General features: G+C 38.4%; 2 protein-coding genes and 2 pseudogenes across 2 annotated transcripts; 2 read left to right on the forward strand and 2 right to left on the reverse strand.

The window, feature by feature from the left end:
* Positions 1-10139: 10139 nt before the first annotated feature.
* On the forward strand, positions 10140-10455 carry LOC18035299 (annotated as a pseudogene).
* Positions 10456-11995: 1540 nt separating this feature from the next.
* LOC112096168 lies at positions 11996-12947 on the forward strand. The gene is made up of 3 exons (XM_024179163.1): positions 11996-12140; positions 12279-12458; positions 12620-12947. The coding sequence occupies exons 1-3, from the start codon at positions 12047-12049 to the stop codon at positions 12811-12813; spliced, it is 468 nt and encodes a 155-aa protein (XP_024034931.1). The 5' UTR covers positions 11996-12046; the 3' UTR covers positions 12814-12947.
* A 2940-nt stretch (positions 12948-15887) lies between these two features.
* On the reverse strand, positions 15888-16252 carry LOC18034212 (auxin-induced protein X15). Its single transcript, XM_006423486.2, has one exon. The coding sequence runs from the start codon at positions 16178-16180 to the stop codon at positions 15902-15904; it is 279 nt and encodes a 92-aa protein (XP_006423549.1). The 5' UTR covers positions 16181-16252; the 3' UTR covers positions 15888-15901.
* A 1909-nt stretch (positions 16253-18161) lies between these two features.
* Positions 18162-18560, reverse strand: LOC18034394 (annotated as a pseudogene).
* Positions 18561-27752: the final 9192 nt, after the last annotated feature.

Here is a 27752-nt window from a genome sequence, read left to right on the forward strand (position 1 = left end):
TCGTAGGGCAATGGCACCAGAAGATGACATGATGGAGTTGAAAAGCATGAAGCAGGGGGAACAAGAAACCCTTCAGGAATTCATCAAGAGGTTTCATCGTGTTGTCCTCGATTTGGGAGCCTTCAACCATCCTCAGGCATTAAGGGGATTGAAAGAAGGGGTGAAGATAGAAAGGTTGTGGTACAACTTGAGGAGCCCAGTTATTCAGACGTATGCAGCCGCATACGAGCAGGCTAAGAGGGACATTGAGATTGAAAAAGAAAAGGCAGCACGGATTAAGATAGACCAGCTAGAAGGGTTCGGAAAGAAAGAGAAGAAAGCATTACCAGGGAATGGGCCGATCAAGAGGAGGGACCACCAGGCCTCAGGTAGTGGTGCAGGAGGTCGGGTAACCGCTTACCAGCCTCATCAGAGGCCACCACAGTATCAGCGCAGCAGGGCGCAACCTCCTCGTTCCCCAGCTAAGGAGCCTTGGAGAAGGCATGACTCGGCATATAGTGGTCTTCATCAACACTCCCACGGTAGTAGAGGGAGGAGACGAGAAGCGCTGCCACCGCCTCCAACTCAGAATGGCGCAAATAGAGAAAAGGCAGTGCATATGATCGACTAGGACCAGGACTATAGGTGGTATACTTCCTTAAAGATGTCCCTGAACGAGGTGTACGAGGCCATAAAGGACCAGGGATTGCTGTACCTCCATGCCCCAATAACAAAGCTACCCAGCAGGAGGGATAGGGGACACTATTGTAAGTTCTATGGCACTCATGGCCATACCACTGCAGAATGCAGAGATCTCAAGACCCAGGTTGAAGATTTGGTGAGAAATCGGTACCTGGACGAGTTTATAGATGGGACTTTCCCGTAGTGGCCTCGACATGTGAAGGGGAGCAGAGTGATAGAAACTTGAGGCGCGAGTAGCCTGCAGTAAGGGTGATAGCTGGGGGCCCAACATTGACCGGAGATTCTAACAGATCGAGGAAGAATTATGCTAGATACGCTATGACTAGTAAAGAGGTATTCTTCAACACCCCAGCAGCCAAACGAGCAAGAGTCAAGCAAGTGCCAATCATGTGGACGAATGAAGATGAAGAAGGGATTCTATACCCCCACGAGGATGCTTTAGTCATCAAGGCTACTGTTGTAAGTAAGAAGTTTGACCGGATACTGGTTGATACAGGGAGCTCAGTTGATGTGTTATTTAAGTCAACTCTGAAGGAGATGGGAATAACAGACCGGAAGTTGGAGTACACCAATACCTCCTTGAAGGGGTTTGGAGGAGGAAAGCTAGTCCCTCTGGGCGTGGTCGGGCTGCCTATCACGATTGGGAGCTCGCCGATAGAAAGGACTATGATATTGGACTTTGTGGTGGTGGATGAAGAAGGTCCTTACCAGATGATCCTAAGTCGGCCATTTCTGAGAATGAGCAAAGCGGTACTGTCCAACCATTATTTGGCTCTCAATTACCAGGTGAATGGGGTAGTTGGAATGGTACGAGGAGACCAGAGAATCGCACGAAGCTGCTACTCCTCGGCAGCAAGGGAAGCAATGCAGATAACATCCCTTGATACTTGAGTGGAAAACAAGAATGGCTGACAAGAACCTGTAGAGGAGCTGGAGACAGTAAGCCTGGGACCAGAGAATCTGGGAAAAACGATCAAAATCGGGTCGAGACTTAAGGAAGAGCAGAAACAGGAGTTGGTGAAATGCTTACAGGCTCATGCAGATGTTTTTGCTTGGACACATGAAGACATGTCAGAGATTGATCCTGAGATAACATGTCATAAGCTGGCAATAAAGAAAGGTGCTCGGGCAGTAAGGCAGAAAAGGAGGTATTTCAACCAAGAGAGGGATGAGGCTATAAATGGCGAGGTGGAGAAGCTTTTGAGAGCAGGGTTCATTCGGGAAGTCAATTATCCTGAGTGGATATCGAATGTGGTGTTGGTAAAGAAGGAAAATGGCAAGTGGAGGATGTGTGTAGATTTCACAGATCTCAATAAGGCGTGCCCGAAAGACAGCTTTCCTTTGCCAAAGATCGACCAGCTAGTAGATTCAACAACTGGACACGGCCTGCTTAGCTTCATCAACGCGTTTTCGGGATATAACCAAATTCCCATGTACAAGCAGGATGAGGAGAGCATGGCTTTTATTACTAACCAGGGTTTATTCTGTTACAGGGTAATGTCATTTAGTCTTAAAAATGCTGGGGCCACGTACCAAAGGCTGGTGAATAAAGTTTTTAAGGCATTGATTGGGAGAACCATGGAGGTGTACGTGGACGACATGATAACCAAGTCGAAAATCCCGAAAGAACATGTCGGACACCTCGAGGAGACATTCGGGCTTTTGAAGAAGTATAAGATGAAGCTCAACCCAGAAAAGTGTGCTTTTGGGGTTGAGTCAGGGAAATTTCTTGGATTCATGGTGAGCCATAGGGGGATCGAAGCAAATCCCGAGAAGATCCAGGCAATCGTGCAGATGAGGTCTCCTCGTAGCCTGAAGGAGATGCAGAGCCTCACGGTGAGGTTGGCGGCATTGAGCCTATTCATATCCAAGGCTACTGATAAGTGTCAGCCATTCTTTTAAGTGATAAGGATGGGAAAGAAAACAGAATTGACCCCAGAATGCGAAGAAGCCTTCCAAAACTTGAAGCAGTACTTGCAGCAAGCACCTCTGTTGTCCACACCGAGGGATGGGGACAAGTTATTTTTGTATTTGGCGGTATCAGATCGGGCCACAAGTTCTGTTCTGGTGAGAGAGGAAGAAGAGGTTCAGTATTCGATATACTACACCAGCAAGGCTCTGCTCGACGCTGAGACCAGATACCCACCATTGGAGAAATGGGCACTTGCCCTTGTGGTTGCTGCTCGGAAGCTGAGGCCATACTTTCAAGCATTCCCAGTCTCGGTAATAACAAACCAGCCATTGCGTCAAACTCTGCACAAGCCAAATGCTTCTGGTCGGCTCGTCAAGTGGACTATAGAGCTGAGCGAGTTCGACATAGACTACAAACCCCGAGTAGCGATAAAGGTTCAGGCGATGGCCGATTTTGTAGCAGAATTCACAGAGCCCGAAATATGTTTGGACCAGCGAGATATTGCTACAGACAGCAACGAAGCCCGAGTATGGCAAATGTCTATAGATAGGTCATCAGGGGAGCAGGGATCAGGAGCAGGAATTATTTTGGAAGGCCCAGAAGGGGAGGAGATCTCTTATGCTGTAAAGTTAGAATTCGCAGCCACAAATAACCAAGCAGAATACGAAGACTTGATAGCAGGTTTGGAATTGGCTAAAGCAGTGAAAGCGGATAGAGTGAAGATCAGAACTGATTCTCAGCTGGTCGCAAATCATGTCAGTGAAAGATTTCAACCGAGAGAGGAGAAGATGGAGCAGTACTTGAAGATAGTTAGGCAGATGATTGGGAAATTTGAAGCAGTTGCGGTGATACAAATCCCCAGGGAGTAGAATAGTCGAGCAGATTATTTGGCCAGGATGGCAGCAGTAGTAGACCCAAAAATGCCAAAGTCGATCCCTTTGAAGGTGAAGTCTAGCCTGAGCATCGAGCAGAATTTGAGGGTGCTGCGGATAGAACAAAAATGCTCGTGGATGGACCCGATAATTTTATACCTTAGAGACGGGGTATTACCACCAGATAAACTGCGAGCTCGAAAGATTAGAGCCCAGGCCTCGAGATACACGATGATTGATAGGATACTATATCGACGAGGATATACGCTACCTTTCCTTCGGTGTTTGGATGAGGACGACGCGGACTACGTACTGAGAGAAGTACATGAAGGAATTTATGGAAATCATTCTAGTGGGAGCTCCTTGGCCCACAAGGTTCTAAGGCAGGGATATTTTTGGCCGACAATGCACCAGGATACGCAGGAGAAGACTATGAGCTGTGTAAGCTGCCAGAGTTTTGCGAGTTTCTCCAACCAACCATCAGAGAAGCTCACCTCTATGGCCTCCCCCTGGCCATTTGCTCAATGGGGAATTGATCTGATCGGCCCGTTGCCAAAGGGATGAGGAGCAGCAACACATACAATAGTTGCGATAGACTACTTCACGAAGTGGATAGATGTAGAAGCCCTTAGCAGGATCACAGAGAAGAAAACAACAGACTTTGTGTGGAGAAACCTGGTCTGTCGATACGGGATCCCTTATGCCTTGGTAACGGATAATGGCAGGCAGTTCGATAATCACAGCTTCAGGGATTTCTGCCAAAACCTCCGGATAGAATTGAAGTATTGCTCGCCTACTCACCCTCAATCTAATAGACAAGTAGAAGCAGCTAACAAGACCATCAAGAGGCTTTTGAAAACCAGGCTTGGAGAAAAAAATGGTGCATGGGTTGATGAGCTGTCAGGTGTTCTATGGGCATACAGGACAACCCACAAAATAGCAACTGGGGAGACACCATTCGCCTTGGCTTTCGAACATGAAGTGGTCGTACCAACCGAGATAGGAACGACCACGCACCGGACAGATAATTTCAATGAACAGGAGAACGATGAGCAGATGTGTTTGAATCTAGATCTGCTAATAGAAAAGAGAGAGCAAGCAGCCGAGCAATCAGCCATTTACCAGCAGAGGGTTGCTCGGTATTATAACCAGAAGGTGAATGTACGGCAGTTCAAGGTTGGAGATTAGGTGTTAAGGAGAGTGAATCAGGACACGAAAGACTCTGCTCAGGGAGTACTTGGACCAAATTGAGAGGGGTCATATAGGGTCAAGCAGCTAGTTGGACCCGGAGCTTACAAGCTGGTTCGCTCGGATGGCCGCGAAGTGAAATGCCCATGGAACGCAGCACACCTCAGGAAATATTTCCAGTAAGAATTGTCCATGTTTTCAAGTTATTTCTGTTCATGTTTGTTGTTATTTATTTTATGTCAAAGTAATTTCATGTAAGTTGAATCCTGCACTTAATGAAATGTCGAGGAATTTCATTCACTTGAAACTGTGAAAAATTTACTAAGGCATGCAAAGGCTCACCAAGTCTCAAAGCCTGTTTATGACGAGACCAGAAGCCAAGTGTGCCAGGATCTGCTCGACCACGCGAAGGCGTGCAGAATCCCAATCATTGAAGAATTTACTAAGGCATGCAAAGGCTCACCAAGTCTCAAAGCCTGTTTATGGCGAGACCAGAAGCCAAGTGTACCAGGATCTGCTCGACCACGCGAAGGCGAGCAGAATTCCAATCATTGAAGAATTTACTAAGGCATGCTAAGGCTCGTCAAGTCTCAAAGCCTGTTTATGGCGAGACCAGAAGCCATGCGTGCCAGGATCTGCTCGACCAGGCAAAGGCGAGCAGAATCCCAATCATTGAATAATATACCAAGGTATACAAAGGCTCGTCAAGTCTCAAAGCCTGTTTATAACGAGACCAGAAGCCAAGCATGCCGGGATCTGCTCGACCAAGTGAAGGCTAGCAGACTTCCCAACACTGGGAAAATTATCTAAGGCATGAGAAAGCTCGTCAACTCTCAAAGCCTCCTCTGTGACGAGGTTAGAAGCCAAATGGATAAATAAATTAAAATTCCAATGCGAGAAAGTAAATAAGAACAATTTTATTAAGCTCTTAAAAGTCTGCAATGCTGTTACATACAATGTTCAAAAAGCAATTACAACGCAAGACAAGTTCAGGAGGACGGCGGATCAGTAAGTTGAGTAGCTTCAGTTGGCTGGTCCACTTCAGGGGCAGGGGGGGTGTCACCAGTTGCGTCCGGGGGGGTACTCGCCTCACTAACGTCAGCAGGGACTACACGAGGAGGAGAGTTTTCCTCCTCAACCACGATTGGCTCCACCCCTTCGGCATCTTCCTTTACCGCCTCCCCGTCCATGTGTTGAGCAACACCAGCCGCAAGGTCATCCATCTTCAGATCAGGATGCTACTTCCCGAGGATGGCCATGATGCAACGATAGGAATGCTGAAGTCCCTGGTCGTACTGGTTGTCGGCTTTCTTCTCCAAGTTCTCGACTTGAACTCGGTGGGAATCGTAGAGAGATTCGAGCTGAGCTTCGTACATAACTTTCTGCCTTTGCAGCTCCTCGTTGACCTTAGTCAGCTATTCCTCGAGAGTAATGGCCTTTGCTTGAGCAAGAGATTCTTGCTCTATCAGCTTTAGATTCTCGAGATTCAAGTCTCCCGCTTTCTTCTCGACAACATCGGCTCTGGTCGTCGCCAATTGAATGTCCTCCTTCATCTTCCGGTCGTAACGGCCGACCTTGGCCTTATAATAAGTGGTCATGCAGCTGAGGTGGAAAGAGCTATACTGCATGGCCCCCACCAGCTCACCCAGGGTGCAGCCATTAAAGTCCTCCAGGTCCTTCTTGCTCACGAGTTTAGATAGCTCGTTGAGATAGGGGACCAAGTGTTCTGCTCAGTGGTCAGATAAACGAGATCTAGGCCCGACAGGAGGAGAAGAGGAAGCAGGATCAATGGCAGCTCCACTAGTCTCTCCGACTTTGGCAGGAGGAGGAGGTAGAGTCTGTAAGGGAGCAACCTGCTGCACGATGTTCACCCGCTTTGCAGTAGAAGCATCTTTATTCTGGTCCCACTTGGTCGTTGAAGGTCGAGAACGTTTCCCAGTCAGAGCCCCAATCACAGCATCCTCCATCTTGTGGCTAGGAGGCACCAAACAAGACTCGATCAAGTTGTAAGTAGTTATCAGCTCTCGGCTCGAGCAGGAATTGGCTAGTACAGCCTCGACCCGTTTGAGCGGGAAGTGAACACCCCAAGAACCTACAACACGAACAGACACTTGGTTAGAGACAAACCAGTAAAACGAGAACAATTATGGATACAAGACATCTAAAGCGAGCAGGCAACCTGGGACCACGAAACGGGGTGGGACGCGATAATCCTTCCCGTCAATTTGTGCAACTTGACCCCAAGGACTCCCAGCAAAAAAGAATTTTCTCTTCCAAGTCCCACCACCACCAGTTGTAAGATCAGTTATGGGTTTCCTGCTCTTGGTACTAGATTGAAAGTAGTACCAGCAGGCATCTTTGGGGCTGCTCTTTAGCTGGTACAAGTGCTTCACCTCATCAACCATGGGCTTGCTTTGGCAACATCTGTCCCACAATATGAACAGAACAGAGAGTACTCTCCACCCGTTGGGTTTCAGCTGACCAGGAGCCAGATTTAGCCCGTTAAGTATCCGGGCAAAGTAGGGTTGCAAGGGACACCTCAGCCCATACTTAAAGCTCTCCAGAAATAGGGTAACGTATCCCCTAGGAGGCCGGTTAGGAGTATCCTTCTTTCCTGGAATCTTAAGAGGTATTTCACCAGGAATGCTATACCTAAGCCGGAGGTTTGTGAGCTCGTCAAACGTGGTCGTGCACGTCATGTAATCAATGGCGTAATCCTGTGATAGGGCTCTGCCTCCTACTGTACTCTGCTCTTCTGGTCGTGATGTTCCTGAGGGGGACACCTCATCAGAATCACCTCCTCCATCCTCACTTAAGGTGTTTTCTGAGCCAGAAGATCCCTCCTCATCGTTATTTCCGCTCGAGGAGGTTGTTTGGGGGGACATCCTCCTAGCGCTAGTACCAACACTAGATCTAATGGGCTCTAAGTGGATCCCGAGGTCAAAGGCAAGATTGGTGTGCAGACTAGGCAGGAAGTCTAACTCATCGTCATCAACCTCAACGATTTTCTCTTTACCCTTGGACATTCTCTAAGCTATAACTAGAGCAACACCACCAAATACTACCCAAGCAAAACAGAAAGAAATTATATTATCTATAACTATCCGAGACCGAGGAGATAGAAGTAATACCTGAAGAAATGACTCAGTCGGGGAGAGACATGGATGGAGGCTTTTGTGCCGGAGCTTCTTCACCGGAGAGACAGGGACAGAGATGGAGTAAAAGACGATTTTTGCTTTTGATGAGTCTCGGGTTTCCTGATGAAGTACAAACTCTTGGGTTGCCAGCATTTAACAGCACCAAATCCCGAGGGTCTCGTAACCGTCGGTTTGAAATTCAAATAGAGGGGTAGATTTCTGCCACATCACCTCGTCCGCAATTAAATGCGACACGACTCTTGGCAGCCTTTTTCCTATCCCGCGCAAGCAAGAACTTTCAAGTTTCTACTGTCGGCTTACTACGTTACCCAACACCAGAAACTGGGGGACCGGTGTTTGTGGGATACGCTTCGACGAAGACCAGCAGTGATGAGCAGACATCTGATAACAGGGTTCCTCGAGTAGGTATATCTTGTAAGAGTCTGGTATCCGGGGAGCAGGAACAGGAATATCCTGCTCATCCACGAGGCCAATCTCTTGTTGGAAGCATAAAGCCATTCCTGCTACATTCCTGCTAAGGGTTGAGTCGAGGAGACCTGGTCAACGACAGTTGGCAAGGCGTGTTCTCCAGTCCGAGAATCAAGGCACGAAGGCCATGCAACCACCCACGACTACGGAAATGGGGCATCCACTTTCGAGAGGTGGGAGGATAACAAGCGCGAATGGAGGGAAGGCCTGAGTTCAGAAGTGGCCTATAAAAAGGTAGCCAACGAAAGTAAAAGGGTTAGCAATTTTGACATTATAACAGAGATAAAGAAAGCTCTAAAGAACAGAAACTACAGAAAAGCCATAAGATTTGTGGCTAGCGTTCCCAGAACCTTCATTTCTGACTTGAGCGTCGGAGGGTTTATGCCGGGGAAACAACCGGCGTACTCTGACCTGCTTCTGTGTACGCAGGAACTTTCGGAGAAGAAACCTTACGAGGAGAGATCCTGATCGTGGTAGAGTTAGTCGAGCAGAGGTCCTGGTCTTGGTAGAGAAGGCAACCAGAATCTCGCATCAACAATCAATGGTTATCCTTCACGATCTGTGAGCATACGCAACAATAGATGTCTTATGTACATGTTCCTAATCAAAGAGTCAGTAAGGTTCTGAACTACTTATGTCAGCATTCGACGCCCTACCGGACCATTTGTAATATTTATAGCTGGTCATTGAGTGGCTTTTATATAATATCTATAGTAGGACCCGCCATTCATTCGCGTAGACACTTCTTGAGAAATTAGAGGACATCACTCACTAGCAGGACGTCTACCAACAAACTTACACGTTCAATCACTCGAAATTTCTTAAAGATGAGTTGAAATACAGAACCATGTCATGATGCGGGTGCCAATGTCTGTTGGCAAACCCCACAAAATGCCTCTGATCATCACTTTTTTCTATGCTCAATAGATTTTCTAGGACACTGTTTTATCTATAGATACATACACACAATACATCATGTCACACAATCAAAACCAAATCCTCATCACCTTCTCTATCTGCAATCATTGCTTTCTTCTGGTTGATGTCGAAAAACGACCTCAACAGCTGAATTTGTTTCTTTAGGGAAACTACAGCACGAATCCAAGCTCAAACGCCAATATGACCGTAATTTTCTGTACCTGTCAACCAGAAAACACGGTTAGGATACGCTGGTGGGGTTCCGGCGTAGACCCTCCGATGCTTAAGTCATAAATTGCGTATAAATAGATAAAAATGAGAGGGAAAATTGTGAATGGGTTTAAAAGAAAGGAATTTTCCGATAAAGGAACTAAAAATCTGGTCTGCCCCGTTAAGGCTCTTAGATAGGTCACTTATAGAGTTTTTGGTTCATTTTTGCTAACCCCCTCACCTGATGCGCTCTTCAGTTTAAATAGACTCTTCGTCGTGTACAGTTACCTCCTTAACTTCAGCTCGCTTTCTTCAGCAATTGTAAGTGGTTGTCAGTTGGAGGTGGTTTAAATAGATCGTGGCACACAACTTCCCTATAAATTAGGCCACGTTCTCTTAACTAGCAATTTTCCATGTCAAGTTAATTCTTAGGTCGGACAAGAGAATTTCAAGGTTGGATTACTTCACTTTCAGATCAAACAGATGAATTTCTCAATCGCTCATATAGCGTTGAGGTTGTATTCTTAAACTAGGTCATTCACATAGATCTTAGGTCGTACTTGTAAACCAGGTCGCCAACGTAGGCTCCAGGTTGTACTTATGAGGCCAACTCAACAACAATAAGTTGTGAGTAGATTAGGATCGACTATATTTTAAGACACTATTAGAAAAATCCAACCCAACACTTCTCTCCCAAGTAATTTTTTTATCTTCATCGCCATTTTCAAAGCCATGGCAATTCGTTTTCCAAGTGCTTTAAATGCTAAGCACATTCTGCGCCAATTAAAGCTGTTAGCAAATCAAGCAGCAGCAACTGCTTCGGTGTCTGCAGATGTGCCTAAAGGCCACCTAGCAGTCCTATGTTGGAGAGAGATCACAAAAGAAGAGATTAATCATTCCTGTATCATTCTTGAATCATCCTTCATTTCAAGAATTGTTAACCAAAGCTGGGGAAGACTTCGGATACTATCATCCAATGGGTGGTCTCACCATTCCCTGCAGAAAAGATGCCTTCATTAACCTCACTTCTCGCTTGAATTGGTCATAATGCTAGCTGCTCTTAAGCAATGAGCGATTACATGAAACTTTTGTTAATTCTTGTACAATTTATTTTTCTTTGTTAAGGCTGTAGATTGGATCAAATGGGGAATGTTACCCATATGAGAGCTGATTATTAGTTTTATACTACAATTTTTGTCAGAGTTTGTACAATGAAAATTCTTAGTATCATTAAATATATACAGCTGTTCTTTTACTTCCATCATAATGAGTATGTTTTAATCCAACTCCTACAAATGACCATAACCTAATATCAATCAGAATCTGCTTTTAAAATTCGATCAAATTCTAGGGTGAGTTGTGTGTGCCTTGTCTGTCCTCACATTGTTTTCGAGGTCCATTCGAGCTTTCCTGCGTGTTATCGAAGTATTTTCTTTGAATTTTTAGAATTGGGCATGGGCTTGAACTATGGTTTTTTGGGCTGGGTTGTATATATATATATTTTTGGTAATAATTGTAATGTGTCAATATGAAAAAAAAAAAATTGATCTACAGGAATACTTCTCCATAGGAATACTTTTTATATATATAACCACTATATAGTCATAAAAAATTTTGATCCTAGTTTAAGCTAATTATGAATAAGAATAAACTCTACATTATAATAATTTATAATTTTTTAAATCCCATCTTAAAAAACTTACCTCTTTATAGTAATAATTATCTATACATTAAATTAAAAGAACTTGTCTTCACATAGCACAGTAAGAAAATGATAGAAAAATATTAAAGAGAGTGCAAAAGTTTAAAGACTCTAAAGATTATTTTTTATATCTGCATAAAAAAATTTACTAGTTCTTTGAAACCATGTAAACCACTCTATCAATGTCTTTACATTGAATTTGATATGCTCCATTAATAAATTGTAACTACACCTCTATTATGTCATAATCTATTTATAGTAATAAATTAGTTTGGTCCCAACATTATAATTACAAAGAGATTTTATCGTAATACCTAAAAAAAAAAAAAAGAGTTTGAAGAAAAAAAAAAGCAGAAAAGGAATTAAGAAAATAGGAGGATTTAAATTCTTCTTTTAGAAGATTAAAGAGTTGAGTTGCCAATCAATCTAACTAAGAGATTGTTGAAAGTTCATTATCCCCAAAAAAAAAAATGGAAAGTAAATTAAATGTTTTGGCCTCATTATTGTCCCATGTCGTCAAAAGCGCATACTTTTTAAGAGCTAATGTTTCCTATAGTTTTAGTGATTGAGTTAAAATTTAACAATGTATATCATTATTTTCATTTATTTTAAATGGATCAAGTAAATCAAGATAGAAATATTTCACCAAAATTGTGGGGACAGGTAAATTGAAATACACCCAATTCTGCAAAAACAATTGGCAGCGATCAATTCAAAGCATGCATAAGAAGCGGACAACAGCCTTGTTTTATCAAAAAATACAAGTGCCAAAAATAGTTATTACAAACTTACAATGGCCATCCATTGCCCCGTTAGTCGGAATAATGAAGCGTATATAAGAGCAACAAAGGCATGGGAATTAACAAGAGAAATTGAATCTCTCTAACTTGATAATAAATTTAATTTGATTGGATTGATATTGATTGACATTGAAATCATGGGGAAGAACATGCTTATTTCGATGTTGATCATGTCAATGCTATTGAATGTAGCCGTTGGATTCCTCGATCCACTCAAAAATGTTGCAAACCGTATGTAATAATTAATCAACTGTCCTTAATTAGAGTACTTATTGTGTTTTGACTTCGTATATTCAATTAAATTTTATATATGCAAGAGTACTAATTTTGAAGTTTTTTCAAATTGTGTTTTTTCAAATATTATTTCAGAGGCACAAAAGGAGGTAAAGGACATTGCTAAGCAGGCTTTTGGCAGAAAGACAATGGAGAAGAATGGAGAAGTACAGATGGGTGCTGGTGATTTTGATCAGGGTCAAAAGAATGCAGGGAAAGTAGACGAGTCTAAATTCTTTTTTAACCCTCTTGATCCTATTGGTAATTTCAATCGAGGTATGAATGTTTATTGCAAATGGGGCAATAACAATTTTTAATTAATCAGCTGGTGATTGTGAACTCCTATGCATTGAGTTTTTTTTTTCTTTTTTCTTTTTAATAGTATATTGAAGTCTGTCCGTCCTGATGAGGGAATAAATATTTTTGCATATTTTCAGAAGGCGGCAAGGTCGTCATTTCCAGAAAGACAATGGAGGAGGATGATCATGACTGCGATAATGATAATGAAAGCGAAAAAAATGCAGAGAGCAATGAAAGTGAAAATGGGGATAGTGATGATACTAATGACGCTGGTGATAGTGATGAAGGTCAAGATATTAAGGAGATCATGGTAAATGCGGCTAGAAAGTGAATTAATCAACACGCTATCTGAAGGAATTACAAAGGTGATTCGAAATTACAGTGTACCTTAGTATTTATTTGCTTACTCCTTGTAATTGGGTGCCTGAGTGGCTTCCGTGGAGATACCGACGGTTACTTATATGTTCCAATCAAAATAAATAAATTTATTATTTTGTTCTTTTAATATATGTTGCCAGTGAGGTGTTGACTGCTTTTATTTTCTTTTTTTGGGAAATTGTTGAGTTTATTTTTTTGGGGGCCGGGGGGGGGGGTGGGGGGGGTGCTATAGTACTTCAAAACTGGTTTCACACCACATTATTAATCTGTAGTGACATGAAAAATAATAGGATAATTTCAAGGTTCGTTTTCCCGAGTACATGCTTGAACTAGTTGCAATAGCAGCTAGCTGTAATGTTTGATAACTGAAAAATTATAATGCTCCATTGAATGAAAGGTATATAAATCGACCAATAAGCCAACAGAAATGGAAAATTTTCAGTCAAGTGATTCATTACATTTGAGTTTGTTTGCAGCTGAATTGCTTGCTGCAGGCGAAGACTGTAGAAGAATTTTCTTCATTTGAACAACACCAGGCAAACGGAAACCCATGATTTTGTTTAGGAGTAATGATACAGCCAAAAACTCTTATACAAACTTATTTTGTACAAACTGACATGATATTAATTCATTGGTTGAATGAAAATATAAATTAATAAAACAAATCATGTGGGCCAGGTGATATTTAATTCAACCAATCTTATCATGCCACATCAGTTTATACAAAATAAGTTTGTACAAGAGTTTGTGGCTGTATCATTACTCTTTTGTTTAGACTTAGATAAAACTAGAAATGAAACTCAAAAAGAAATTAGGCCTCAAGGGGATTTTCAATTGATACTTGAGACTGAAGGATTAAGACTTCTGCTGCTTGTAAACTCTCAATGCTTTGTGTATATATAGATGGAACAGTCCCTAGGAAACTTTCTGGTCCACAATGCGAATGGTGGAGAGACAATAGCCAACGAGGGATTACATGGTTTTGTCTTCCAACTCATTATCGAAGTCTAAACTTAGGATTAATCAAATTGCCTGCAGAGATAGAATTGGATAGCTGAGTAACCTGTCATTTTAAGCATACCAAGTCTCATTGCAACTACTAAGACATGCTTGGGCCATTGAACTACTCCCTCACAATGTTAAGAAAACATGTCACATGGACAATTTGTTGATGAGATTAGCATCTATTAGAACACATGCATAAAAGAATATCGATGATGGGTCCTGAAACCTTGCTAAGCACTAGCAATCATATCCAGAGTTAAAGTTGACTGTATTTCAACCCTAACTCATTTCACAGTGTTGGCAAGAAAGTGAAATAAACTTTGAAATGAGCAGCATCAAATTTATATACAGGTCCCACACCTGTTATAACATAATGCATCAACCTGCCAGATATGAAACTCACTTAAAGAATCCCCAGGTTATCCGGTTTGATTTATGAGTGACCAGTTTGAGGGTGCCTCCAAATTTTTACTGGCTAAATGATCTCCAGCTATTAGATGTTACCTAAGTGGACCAAGCCAATACTTTCCTAGTACATTATCAATTCGTGATTATCACATGGCTTGTCTTTCTAGTCGTCATCTGCAATAGTGACTCAATGACAATTGAATTATTGTGATCAGCGTCAGACCCTTTCTTAAAAGACAGATGAACCACTTGAATTTGAAAAAGAAAATAAAAAAAGGAAAAAAAAATGCTTGATTGCTTTATCACAGTACTGTGTAACTTCTCGAATTTGGGATATTCTTGGCTTATTTTAGGCCTTACCTTCCTGTATATGCAAGTTTATATCTTGTTTATTTATTTTTTCTTATGTCAGAAGAAAAGAAATACGAAACAGATAATACTGGTAGTTTTGACAGAGCTAGCATGGTAAAGGTGCCAGTGCAAAGCAGCTACCGTATATCCTGGAAATAAACATTCTGCCTTCTGTTAAATGGATCAAAGTGATCAACTTACATAGACAAGCCCATGAAATACAAATGAAACATCCCTACTTCTTAGTTCTTACCCTCTTAAGGCCATTAATGTCGCCTAAATGCATCATTATCGTCCACGATGTCTATCGTTAAAGATGCTTGATCATCTTCAGGGCCCCATTACTTAAAAGGAAAATGCTATTTGAACGTCAGCAAGACAACGTAAATAATACTGTTGTTTGGTATGCTACGTTGTTACTGTGTATGAATAGCATCCATATTTTTGTCTTCCTGCTATTTTACTACTGTTCAAATACCAGTGATCTTATTTAAAATATTGCATTTTCCAAGTTCAGCTAACTCAACTTCCAAGTACAAGTCATGGTATTACTAATTAAATCCATCATTAAATGGTCAATCCTTTTCCAAAAAGCAACACTGTAGCATAAATAATGCTGTGGTTTTGTATGCTACAGTTTTGCTGTGTATGAAGAGTATCCGTATTTTTGTCTTCTTGCTATCTTACTACTGTTCAAATAACAGTGTTTTCCAGGTTCAGCTAGCGCAACTTTTAAGTAGAAGTCATGGTTTTACTAATTAGACCCATCATTAAATGGTCTATCCTTTTCCAAAAAGAAAGTGACATGATTAAGTAGGTGAATTGTTCAAGTGATGAATGAGCTCAGAACAACGATTGGCAGAATTCAAAATTTCAGGTTAATAGATCTGAACATGGTTTCTGAGTGCTACGATGGGAAAGTGAGACATAATGGAAGTTGAATTTAATGTCTCAGGTACAAGAAAAATTCAACACTTTCATAGATTATGAGTTAAATTCGTTGGAAGAAAATGAACCGTGCAGAAAAATTTGACAAGCAATTTGTTCAAGGAAACATAGAAACAGAACAGAATTGGCAAGAAAGAGATGCTTAAAAGAAATGTTGTTGAGAAAGAATCATATTGAATACAAATACGACTAAGTTTACATGGATTGAAGCAAACGATCACAATGAAAACCTATACTACAAAAAATTTGTAATCGAGGCAACGGAGCAGAATTGTTAGTAACATCCAGGTTAGCTATTTCCAGATCTTCTGAATGATGTTTCCTGAGGCCTACAAACTGCAAGTGAGATCAAAAAATACTTGTTCGCTGCATGGGATTGTGAGTACCCCCATAGGATGATCAAACCCGAACTCTTCTCCAGCCTGACTTAGCAAATTCTGAAATGAAGGATGCTTCAAGTGTGAAATGGGAACCACAAATCTTTTCTTTTCAAATTCTCCAATATAGACAGCGAAGTGTCCCTTGGGTACAGTTGCGGCCTCAGAAGCCATAAAAGCACGCCTTAGAGCCTGTTTGGCATTAACAATCTTGGGAAATCGGATAGCCATAAGTCTATATTTCTAAGTGATGAAAAGGATGAAAATGTTTTGCAGAGTAGTATTGATATGAAAGACGTAGGAAAGCAGTAGAACCTTGTGAGTTGCTATCTATTGAACCTGTATATAAATAGAGAAAATTTTCTGCAAACGGCCTACAATATAATGAAAATGGGGTCAAACAAAGGGCATATGCTGCAAAGATCACATGTTTCTGCTTCCCAACCAATGATAAGGTTTGAGCAGGGTTTGTACTGAGATTTGATTGAAACTCATTGTGGCCTACCAACAAGTGAAATAAGTGATGACAATGATTTCATATTAGATATTATCGTTGTTTCGTGGCCTGTCGGTCACAACTTCGGATCATTTGCTAAAATCTTTTGACGCAGTCATATGTGGAAAACTTTGAACAAGGCTTCTGGTAGTTAGACATTTGGTGCTGCCAGGACCGGAAAAGTCAAGCAATTAATCAGCTCATAGGATAGTGTTTCCTGAACTTGGACTGCATTTAATGAAATGATATGTCCATTGGAAGCAACAAAGAAACCTATCAGAACTAGCCAAGGCTTGGACAAATTTACACACACAAAAAAAAAATTCATTTCATTGACCATTTGCAGTATTCTAGCTAATTAATTGACAATATGTGGATAATCACGCTGCTCAATGCTCAACTTTTCGGGAATTTTCTTGTCAACTATGTTATTAGAAACAAAGTCTGTTGCTGATAACTTACTGTGTTTGACTCACAGCATTCCCAGTGCATGCCAATAACTATTTTGATATTATATTGTGGTTCCTAAAAAGGAACAAAATAGTATATATCTCCTCATCTAGATAAGTTAGATTAGTATATAGGTTAGTATATGTCTAGTTCAAATTGGTTGCGCTTGTTTCAGCTCATCTGAGCTTTAATGACTTGTTTTCTCTTTTTTCAGTAAACACTCTATTATTGAAAAGATTTCGCCGTTATTCTTGAAAAACAGTTAGTCTCATTCAACCTTTTGAAATAGCAAAATATTAGGTTGAGTATCTTAAACAAAGTTAATTAGGTCATTATTGCATTACAGCTTATAATTTAAATGAATACCCCACGTTTTTTAAAAGTGAATAAGAAAACAGAGACATGTCATTCCTTGTGTCATCACCACTAGGCAATTTGCCAAATTTCTTTTACAGCTGTAGAGAAACTTTCTACCTCATGCTTCATTAATGCAACCACAAGCAAGCTGGGAGAGTCTGTGAAATACATTTGAAGCATTCCTTACTGAGCCATACTGCAGCTAAACCTGCATGAAACTAGCAAAGTTCTATAGCTAAGATCCTACTAATTGAATGAAACAAATGTATCTTTGCAGTGGAAAATTTGGGATTATGTTTAACAACTTTCGGTGACCTTTGTGGAAAGTTACTAGAGATGCTGCAAACTGATTACATGCACTTGGTCCAGTGGAGGATGTTCTTATACAGGATGCTGACACTTCGACACTTTTGCAGATTTTGATGTAATTTCTTTGTGACAAAATTCATGTACTTGTGCACTGACGCTATAAATTAAAGCAGAAGCACAAAACAGAAAATGTATTTCATCATCATCGACCAAAAGTTGAAGGATATTTTGTATATGAGAATATGGAGTTGAGTTGTGCTTCTTCTGGATCCAATCATACAGAAAGGGTTTGCTGGAAGCTAAATCGTCTAATACGTGATGAGTGTGGTGAGGAATTAAAATAAACACTAATACTGGTAAGGAAAACAAAAACTCAATTGCTTTTAAAGAGACAGTTTTCGTTCAACTGATTTCCAAGAATATGACATAAAAGGAAACAGTATCCATTTTCTATCCTACTGCAAGTACATTTCCCCTTTTCAAGGAAGAAAAAGTAATAATAACACCACAGGGAAAAAAAAAAAAACAATGTTCAGGATATAGGCATATGCCTACTCTAAAAAATTGTATTCAAGGATCAATGTCAGTATCCTTTAATTCTCATTGCTTTTTTAACCGGGAAATGAGATCTATGAAGATATCTTCGTTGCAGGGAATTGTGAGACCACCCATTGGATGATCAAATCCAAATTCTTCTTCAGCTTTGACTCAACAAGTCTTGGAATGAGGACTGGATCAAGTATGATACAGGAATCATGAATCTCTTCATCTCGTTTTCTCCTACATAAACTGCAAGATAGCCTTTAGGGACTTCTGCAGTTATTGTAGCCGATTGGGGTCTATTATAAGGATACTTTCGAAGAATTTTCTTAGCATGAATAACACCAGGGAAACGGAAACCCATGAGTTGATTTGATAAAACTAGAAATGGATTTCAAAGAAATTGAAAATGAAGGTAACTTTTAGTACTTGAGATGTTAAGTTGTGACTTGGGTTGCTTAAAAACCCAATCATATGTATATATAGATGAATGCATTGAATGGTCTACGAGAACTCTTCTGGTATCTGGAGGGTGTGTGAAGAGGCATTTTGGATGCAGAGACATTAGTTCGTGAGGGAGCACATGGTTTTGTCTTCCAGCTCATTATCAGATTTTCAAGCAAAATTTATCAAAAAGCAAACATCATGCCCTATTACATTTGCAAAAACAAATAATATAATTAGGACCACTTGTAAATCATAAATCTTTTGAGAGTTGAGTACCTTTTCAATTTAAGCATAGTGCCAGCTAGCTAATGGCTTGCATTTGGACATGCTTGTGACATTGAACTTTTCCTTCACATGCACATTACTAGTCATTCAGGCTGCCTTTAAAGCAAATCGGACCTATCTGATTCTGTATGGCATCAATTTGCGAGACAAGCCACCTGGAAGCTCACTCGAACTATGCCCTACTCTCAGTCCTCACCAATATCAACTAGTACCCTAATGTACCAGGCTACAAACGAGCTATATATAACCAAATTAATTACATACATCTGAAAACCCACTGGAATCTAAAAACTTCACACACTATAATGGATTAATTTGCCAGGCAAGGCCGCGTAAAGTTCAGCTGAAGCATTCAAGCATGCCCTACTTTGTGGGTTCAATCACCGCCTGCCTGATTACGCAACATGCCACTATTACAGTGACCGCTCTCCCTCCAATATCTATTTTGAGTGATAAATAACCATTTTTGGGGGCCCACCAGCTGGATCACTCAGAAAAAATGTTCCAAATTTATACCTGCAAATGATCTTCTGTTAACCCAAATGAATAGGTATTTGCCTAGCTAGTAGATTAACTAATACTGAATTGTCACACGGTTCATTTTTCTTGTCTTCCTCTAGTACTTGTTAATGATTTTTCACATGGTTTAAAAAGAGCCCTTAATTGAATCATTAATTTATATGAACAATAGTGACATAGTTAGCTAGGTAAATTACTGTGGGGGATCTGCAGTAGACCAAATGAATAAGAATAAATTTCCAAGTTAAAAGTTTCAACAAACTTTTTTGAATTATATATTTTAAGATTGCTATAATCAGTGGCGGTGCTAGGAATTATTTTTAGCAGGGTTAAGTTCAAATAGTAATTTAATTTAAGAAAAAAATCAACAAATACATATATCAAAATAAAAAGTCGTCAAAATATTTAATTCAATACACTTATAATTGTCCTTAACAAGGTTTCATATGTTGAAAACGTTGAAGAATAACATCATTGTCAAGACTACAAAATATATATTTTTCTATATATACAACAAGACTATCATTAAACCATTGATCTCCCATCCGATTTCCCAGATGATTTTTCACAAAATTCATTACTGAAAATGCACTTTCTATTGTAGTTGTAGCAACTGGTAAAATCAATAATAATGTCACCAATAAATAAACTAATGAATATAATTTATCTTTCTTAGTCTCAACCAATTTTCTTGCTAGCTCACCAATCCTTTTCAATCCTGAAAATTTGTTCTCAGAACCCACATCCATAATGTAAACATCAAGTTGAGTTTCAAGTGCCACAAGATTAACTGGAGAAAAATATTTGGATAGAACTCAGCAAGCCGAAGTAGTTTCTGTTTATCAAAAGTTGCAAATGAGTCATTAAGGCATAGACATGCCACACAAAGAAGCAACTCAATATTTGTCTCATTGAAACGATTGCTTAATTCTTGAAGTTGCATGTCCAAAATTGCATAACATAATTCAACACGAAAACGATGCAAATTTTTTATCTTTTGAGCCTTACTTTGTGATCTCCCTTGAGTTCAAAACAAATGATCCATATTAGGAACATTAATATCATGCTTCACACAATCAAAAGAAGTTTCACCAAGTAAAGATTCCCATCTATTCTCTCTCTCTCTCTCTTTTTTTTTTTTGCAAGTTTCTCGTATACATTTCAATTATTTTCATAGCATTCACAATGTCTTGATCCTTTTTTATAATGCTTGTGATAACTCATGTGCAAATCTAAGTATTTTTTTTTTCATTAACAACAAGCTAAACACAAATTCAAATGATTGCATGCACTTCAATAACATTGTAGCTTGAAATCTTTGTTCATAATTTCCCTCATTTGAAATTAGCTCAAGCACATCAATAATAGATGGAAACATGGTGATTATGCTCAATAATGTACCATAATGTGAGCCCAACGTGTATCAGCAGATCGCTTTAAAGTAACCTCTTGATTTAAACCTTGTCCACTTGAAAGTTCACCATCATCAAATACTTTAATAACAAGTTGAGCATGTTTCTCTTGAAGAATATCACGACATTTTGCTGAAGCACCAACAACATTGACTAACATTATAACTAAATTGAAAAGAGAATTAACTTCTTCATGCTTTTTTGCTATAGAAATAAGAGTCAAGTGAAGTTGATGTGCAAAACAATGAATAAAATAAGCACATTTGTTGTCCTCTAAAATCAATACTTTAAGACCATCGAACACACCATATATTTTACTAGCTCCATCATATCCTTGTCCAAGCAACCTAGACATACTCAATCTATGTTTGGAAAATAGCTTGTCAATTGCCTCTTTAAGTGAAATAGATGTAGTACTAGCAACATGTTCTATCCCAATAAAACGCTCAATCACATAGCCATTTTTATCCACATAACGCAAAACAACAGTCTGTTGAGTGTTAGAAAGTGTATATTTATAAAGGAGAAATTTGTCATTTTACACTCCAAGTTTCACTAACATCCCTACTTTTATGTATTTAAGTATCTTGTGATTTAATTATGTGTATTGTATTATAATTAAGTATTTTATGTATTTTAGGGGCATCATGGTCATTTCACAATGAACAAGAGATCAGACAACAAAACGGACGTCACTTTTGAACTTAGGACAGTCGAAAACCTTTAAGAAGAGCATAAAAGGAAAAATGACACTATTCACATGTACGGTATTATCCATGTTACTGTTCACGACAATGTTCACATATACGAAATGATGACGTGGCATTGACCGATGGTGTGGCATTGACTGATGGCATGACATTGACTGATGAGGTGTCACGATCCTATTGGACTAAAATTCTTATGTACTATTGATCGGTGTCGTGGCAGCATGTTAGTGGATCAAAAATCGTGCGTACGGTACATGCATATACACAAAATTATTTATAACCAAACCACGTTGCTATTCAAGCCGCCTCATTGTTCATACCATATTACTATTCAAACCGCGTACTGTTGACATGTGGCGCAATCTTGAGCATCCAAATTATTTTTAATTCGATAGCCATGATTTACTCAGTGTATCTATAAAAAGGGCCCCCCCTAATTTGACACTCCTGAATTCATTTTTTAGCTCCATTTTTTGTAATTCCTTCTCCATCTTGTATTTTCTACGTATTTTAATAAATTCTCATTGTACCCCTAGTTCAATTATGAGTAGCTAATTTTCTTTAAAGCTTGGGTTGAAGGTGAAATCTCAACATGTTCCATGGGCTTTATTTGATAAATTTATTTTCTCTTCCCCTCTGATTTTTGTGGATGTTTTAACTTTTCATCGATAGATAATAATAATCTTGTCTAGATACCGTACTGGTATAACTGGCTCCTTAGTGCAAGGTTATTGTTATTAGGCACCATAAGCCCTTAGCACCATATTGATTAGAGTGTGGTTTATGAGGAGTGGAAACCCCCCCCCCCCCCATGATTTAATTGGCACTAATAATGAATATTAACCACATGGTGCATGTTGATGCATATCCAGATACTCAAGCACTTCATTTTAATAGTTTTCTCTTTAATTTATTACTGCCATTTTAATTCAAATTTTAGGATAATCTAAGTCATTTTCACCATAAATCCAAGCACTCACTTAGAAAATTAATTCTACACATAATTAAAATCCATCTCCTTGTGGGATCGACACTGGTCGCCATTAATCTATTTTACAATAGATTCATGCACTTGTGAGTTCAATGAAATTTGCACAACACTGTCATTTGCTCCTTTGCAGAAATATCACGAGATTTATCAATAAGGATAGAAAACAAAACATCGCCCATCTCTTTAATAATAATATTGGTAGTTTCAACTATAGAACAACTTACAATGAATTTTGAATCTCATTTTATGTCATTTGAAGATTTCTAGGAGCATTATCAAAAGTAACAGCATTAATGTCTTCATTATGATCAGCAAGAAAGCGTAGAAGCTCAAGAAAATTCCCAAAGTTGCTTGATCTCGAGACTCATCATGCCCATGAAATACATGCCCTTGTTTTAATAAAAATTGAATGCAATCAATAGTAGATATCATGTGAGCTCGATAATCACTTTAATGCTTGTCAGAATGTCTTGCATAAGCTGTTCGAATGTGTTGATTTTGATTCATCAACATTTCACATTTCTTTCTAGCTTTGTTATGGGCACTATCAACATCTCCCATATGTTCAATAAAATTTTTAAATTTCCTCCAATTTCTAAAACCTTTACCAACAAACAAATTACCACACCCATTATTACCAATCTATTCTTTAAAAAATATAACAAAAGAGACAAAATGCCGCATCTTTTTTTTTGCTATATTCGAACCAATATCTAAATTTCTCAAACCAATTATTACCAAACCACCTTTTTTGGTTTCCAAAATCTGAAAGTTTAAAGTTGTGAATTTTAGGTTGATCATAGGACCTCTCTGTAAGTATCCTCTTCGGACTTGATCTTGAATTTGGGACTATAACAAGAGAATGTAATTCGTAAACCAGGATCTATAGGAAGATCTTGTAAATTGAATTCTACATTTCATTTTGAGTTGCATTTTGCTTTATTTAGAGAAGGTGGTGACGGTAGCTTTCTTGAGTAATATTTCTCCATAATTGTAACAAATAAGCACAATTAATTGTGAGAATTGAAAGAGAAACTGAAGACAATTTCCATATCCAAATCTTAAGAAAAAAGAAAAAAATTACTAAGTATTACTTTAATAAACCAACTGCCCCACTAAATACTCAACCACTAAGTTAGTAACCCATCAAGGCATCACCCATGGCATTGTTATTCTATTATTTATAATCAGTAAAGTTAAAAGGATTGCCAATAATCAAGCACCTACACTACTTTTTCAAACCACAAAGCATTGCCACAATAAGTTAAAGCTAATAATATTATTCAAGTCAAAAAGGCATAAACCAATTCAAAAATCATAATATTAAATCATAAAGTGGCAAAGGTGCTTAATAAGCCAAATAATTTAATCAATTCATAATAATTAATATAAAAGCTGCAAAGGTGTGATGGTAGTACCAAAAAAATTGCAAAGATGTAGTAGTGCAAGGCTAGGAGTGCGAGGTTGTAGCATCTATGGCATGAAAACAAAGAGATGTGATGGAATGGGAATTGGACAGAGATAGACAACTTGTTGATGGTAGTCGATGGAGGTTTTCTCTAAGAAATGATCAATGGTGGCTAGGGATTTGATTTTGAGTTTTTTCTCTTGATTTCTAAACGTTGTATTAAAACATGGTCTTTTAGTTATTTTAAAATTTTACCATGGGCTTTATTGTAAATCCACTAAAAAATAAATGAATTTAATTTTTTTTAAATAGAGCAGGGGGCTCTCAAGTGGTGTGCCACTGGCTGTAATGGCACAGTGAGCCATAAATGATTAGAAGATTTGGTCCATGAAGATATTGAATGAAAAATAGCATATGAAATTGAACTACCACCAGAAATATGATGATTTGACATTGAGTAGGGATAGATCATGGATAAAATAGGTAAAGCATTTCACATTAGTAGTGTTGAGGCCAAAATCTGGTCGTGCCAGTGTGTGGGCTACGAACCATATTCTAACATTGGCATTTTAATATATTTGCATGAAGAGACGGTTTTTCACTTTGATTTAGCAACTTGAGCAAAAATTGCCAGCCAAGAATCCAACTCTGGCGAGTACCTGCAATTACAAAAATTGTCAAGTACATTAGAAGTTTTTCCAACATTAACCCTCCAATGCTCTAGTCAGTATTATGGGTTTTCATAGGAAAAACTAGGTGTGTGATTTTTGTGTAAATAATGACCTTAAAAACAAAAAAAAAGAACGTAAGAAGAAACACTCCCTTTAAATAAGAAAAGATAATAATAATAAGGAGGGACAAAGATGAAAAATAAAGAGATAAAAATGATAAAGAAGAAATCTTCAAATTTCATAAGATTAGGCAGGGGTCCGGGGTATTCAAAATTCTGGAACCCTTATCCCTTAGCCTCTTGGGAGTTTTATAGGAGTTCGAATCCCCACTCTCTTGGACCTTGGCGTAGTGGGTTTCAAGGATATACTTAAATCTCTTTCTTTCCTTGAATTATGGCATTGTGGGCTTATGCATAAGATTTAATCCCTGATTTTTCAGAGAAGGTTGATGGAGTGGTTTTGACTAAGGTGGCGTTTGTTTTTTTGTCTGAAATCTGAATAGACCTGAATTAGTCTGAATTTTGAATAGATCTGAATGTCTGAATCTGAATAATTTGTTTGTTTTTTCGTCTGAATCTCAAAAAATAAGTATTAAGTTGTTTGTTTTTTTCAACTGAAAAAGCTGAAAATATGTACTTTTACATTTGTATCCTTATTAAATTTGAATGTCAAATAAATAATATATTAAATACCACAATATTTTAACATTTATAAGTAAAACTATATTCAAGTGAATACATAATTATTTTAGAATTTTAATATATAAAATACCATAAATTTCAAAATTTATCGTATATAATATAAGAAAGAAAAAACAGGGATATTTTTATGTGGGGTAAATGTCTATGGGTGAGTTTTGGGATAAACATGAAAAATAAATTATAAAACATGGATATTTTTGACATTAGTAAGTAATTGACTTAATTCAAATTTCTCCATTAAGTAAAAAGCCAAAAAAATTGGCTTATTTTATTAAGTCAAAATTATCTAAAAAGTCTCATTAAGTTATAAAAACAAACACCTCTAATTAACTTAATTAATTAAGTTAAGTTACTTTAAGTTATTAAGTTAAAAAACAAACGCCACCTAAGTCTACCACCAGCTTGACTGCCTCCTTGCCTAAGTCCTACTCGCCTGGTTTCCTCTAATTGTGATAAATAACGAGGCAAGAATTATAAGACTTTGAGTGAAGCCTTCTAATAGTTGCCTTATTTTATCATCCAAATACTAGTTCTTCAGTTTTTAGTATTGAGAGTGTAACGAACAAAATTGAAAACTATATGTAAAAAATCCCCTTTTTGTTTATATTACTAATTAGGCCTGTTATTTATTCCTTCATTCTTTTTTTGTTGGGAAATTATTAATCGTATACCCTTAGTTTACTTCGTTATCAAATTTACTACAACACTTTTAGGGTATATCAGTCGTCCACCTTAAGTTGACAAAATGTATATGTCGTTCACCAGACCGTTAATTGCCATTTAAATATGATGATGTCAAATGGTAATCTGGTCTTTTCATATGATACAAGTGATAATTTGAGGGTATATAAGTGATAATAAGAGATTTTAAGGGTATACGAGTGATAATTTTTAAGGGTAAAATCATCAATTCGCTTCAATTCTGTTAACTTTCAAACGGCAACTAACGGTTTAGTGGTCGGCAGATAACTTTTGTCAATTTAAGGTGGAAGATTGATACATCTTTAAAGTGTTGTAGTATTTTTTTATAGTAGCACAAATTTAGGGTATACAAATAATAATTTCCCTTTTTTATTTTACCCCTTGTCTCATCCTTGTTGAAGTTTCAAGTTCTGCTGCTAGAATGGTCAAAATGAGGATATTGAGAGCATGAAAGACCACACTCTTGCTGAACTGATGAATGCCTTCTAGTTTAGCTCCTACCAACTGGGCTATATATTAACTAACTATTACGAGCAGACTGTGACGTATGACAACAAAATGAATACTAAAATACAGACTTGAAAAAAGAAACTCAGACTACTGAGGCTAGGTTTAAGGTTGGAACTACCAAGTTTGAGGAAGAATTAACGGACCTGAGAACTTCGTTCGACTACCAGAAGTCTTCATTTGAGCAAACAATGAAGTTCCTTGAATCTCAATCTCAGGAAATAGCTGGTAGTTTAAAAGATCGAATTGAGGCTCTGGAGAAGAAGGCTTATGATAGTCAGAATGTTAGCCTCAAGTATTGTTATAATTGTATAATGAAGTTTCTCGGGAAAAGCCATCGTGAGTTAAAGATAGATGACCTTGCTAGAGCTATTGTTACCTCTATGAAGGAGTAAGAGGACAAAAGGAGATTAAGCCCAAGTTTAAGCTGCTACTACTAGTGTTAATCGGGCTAAAGATGCCTCTTCTCTTACTCACCTATTCATGATCGAATTTAATTAATAGGTTTAGGCCTCGTATCTTACCTCAATCAGGTTTTGGGATCTGAGGCCTTTATTTAGAGATACTTTGTATTTCTCATTTTTCTATTTGCCTATTCATGGCAAAGTTAGGATTTGCTCACCTATCCATGGTAGAGCATATTAAATTTTCCTACCTATGGCAAAGTTTAAAAGTTCCCGCTAATTTATGGCGAGTTTTATAGGTTCTTACCTATTCCTGGTGATTTTTATAAGTTCTCACCTAATCCTAATGAATTTTATAAGTTCTCACTTAGTCCTAATGAGTTATATAAATTCTTGCCTAGTTCAAATGAGTTCACTACTAGAAAAATGGGCTTTACTGACACCAATTTAGTGTCAGTAATTACTTTTGCTGGCACTTGTTAATTGTGTCAGTAATGCTCAAGCCAGAACACACTGACACTAATCTTTGGTGTCAGTGATTTTTGCGTCAGTATTTTGTGTCACTATAGTATCACCACCATAGTGATACTATGATGTTAGTATCAGTTGATACTATTTTTATGTCAGTATTTTGTGTCACCAGAGAGTCACAAGGATAGTGACTCAATCGCGTTAGCATTTAATGATACTATTTACATGTCACTGATTTATGTGACTACAGTATCAGGAATCCACTGACTCAGTAACATCAAAAATTCTTATCGTCATTTAAATAATTAGTGTCAGTATTAACGGTGCTATACCGGTTGTGTTTTATTTTTTTTAATGACATTATTCATGTTTATTTTACAATTAAAATAAACCCAAAATATATTAAACATACCAAATCTTGTA

This window comes from Citrus clementina, unplaced genomic scaffold (genome assembly GCF_000493195.1).
Source record: "Citrus clementina cultivar Clemenules unplaced genomic scaffold, Citrus_clementina_v1.0 scaffold_8, whole genome shotgun sequence".
NCBI classification, from domain to species: domain Eukaryota; kingdom Viridiplantae; phylum Streptophyta; class Magnoliopsida; order Sapindales; family Rutaceae; genus Citrus; species Citrus x clementina.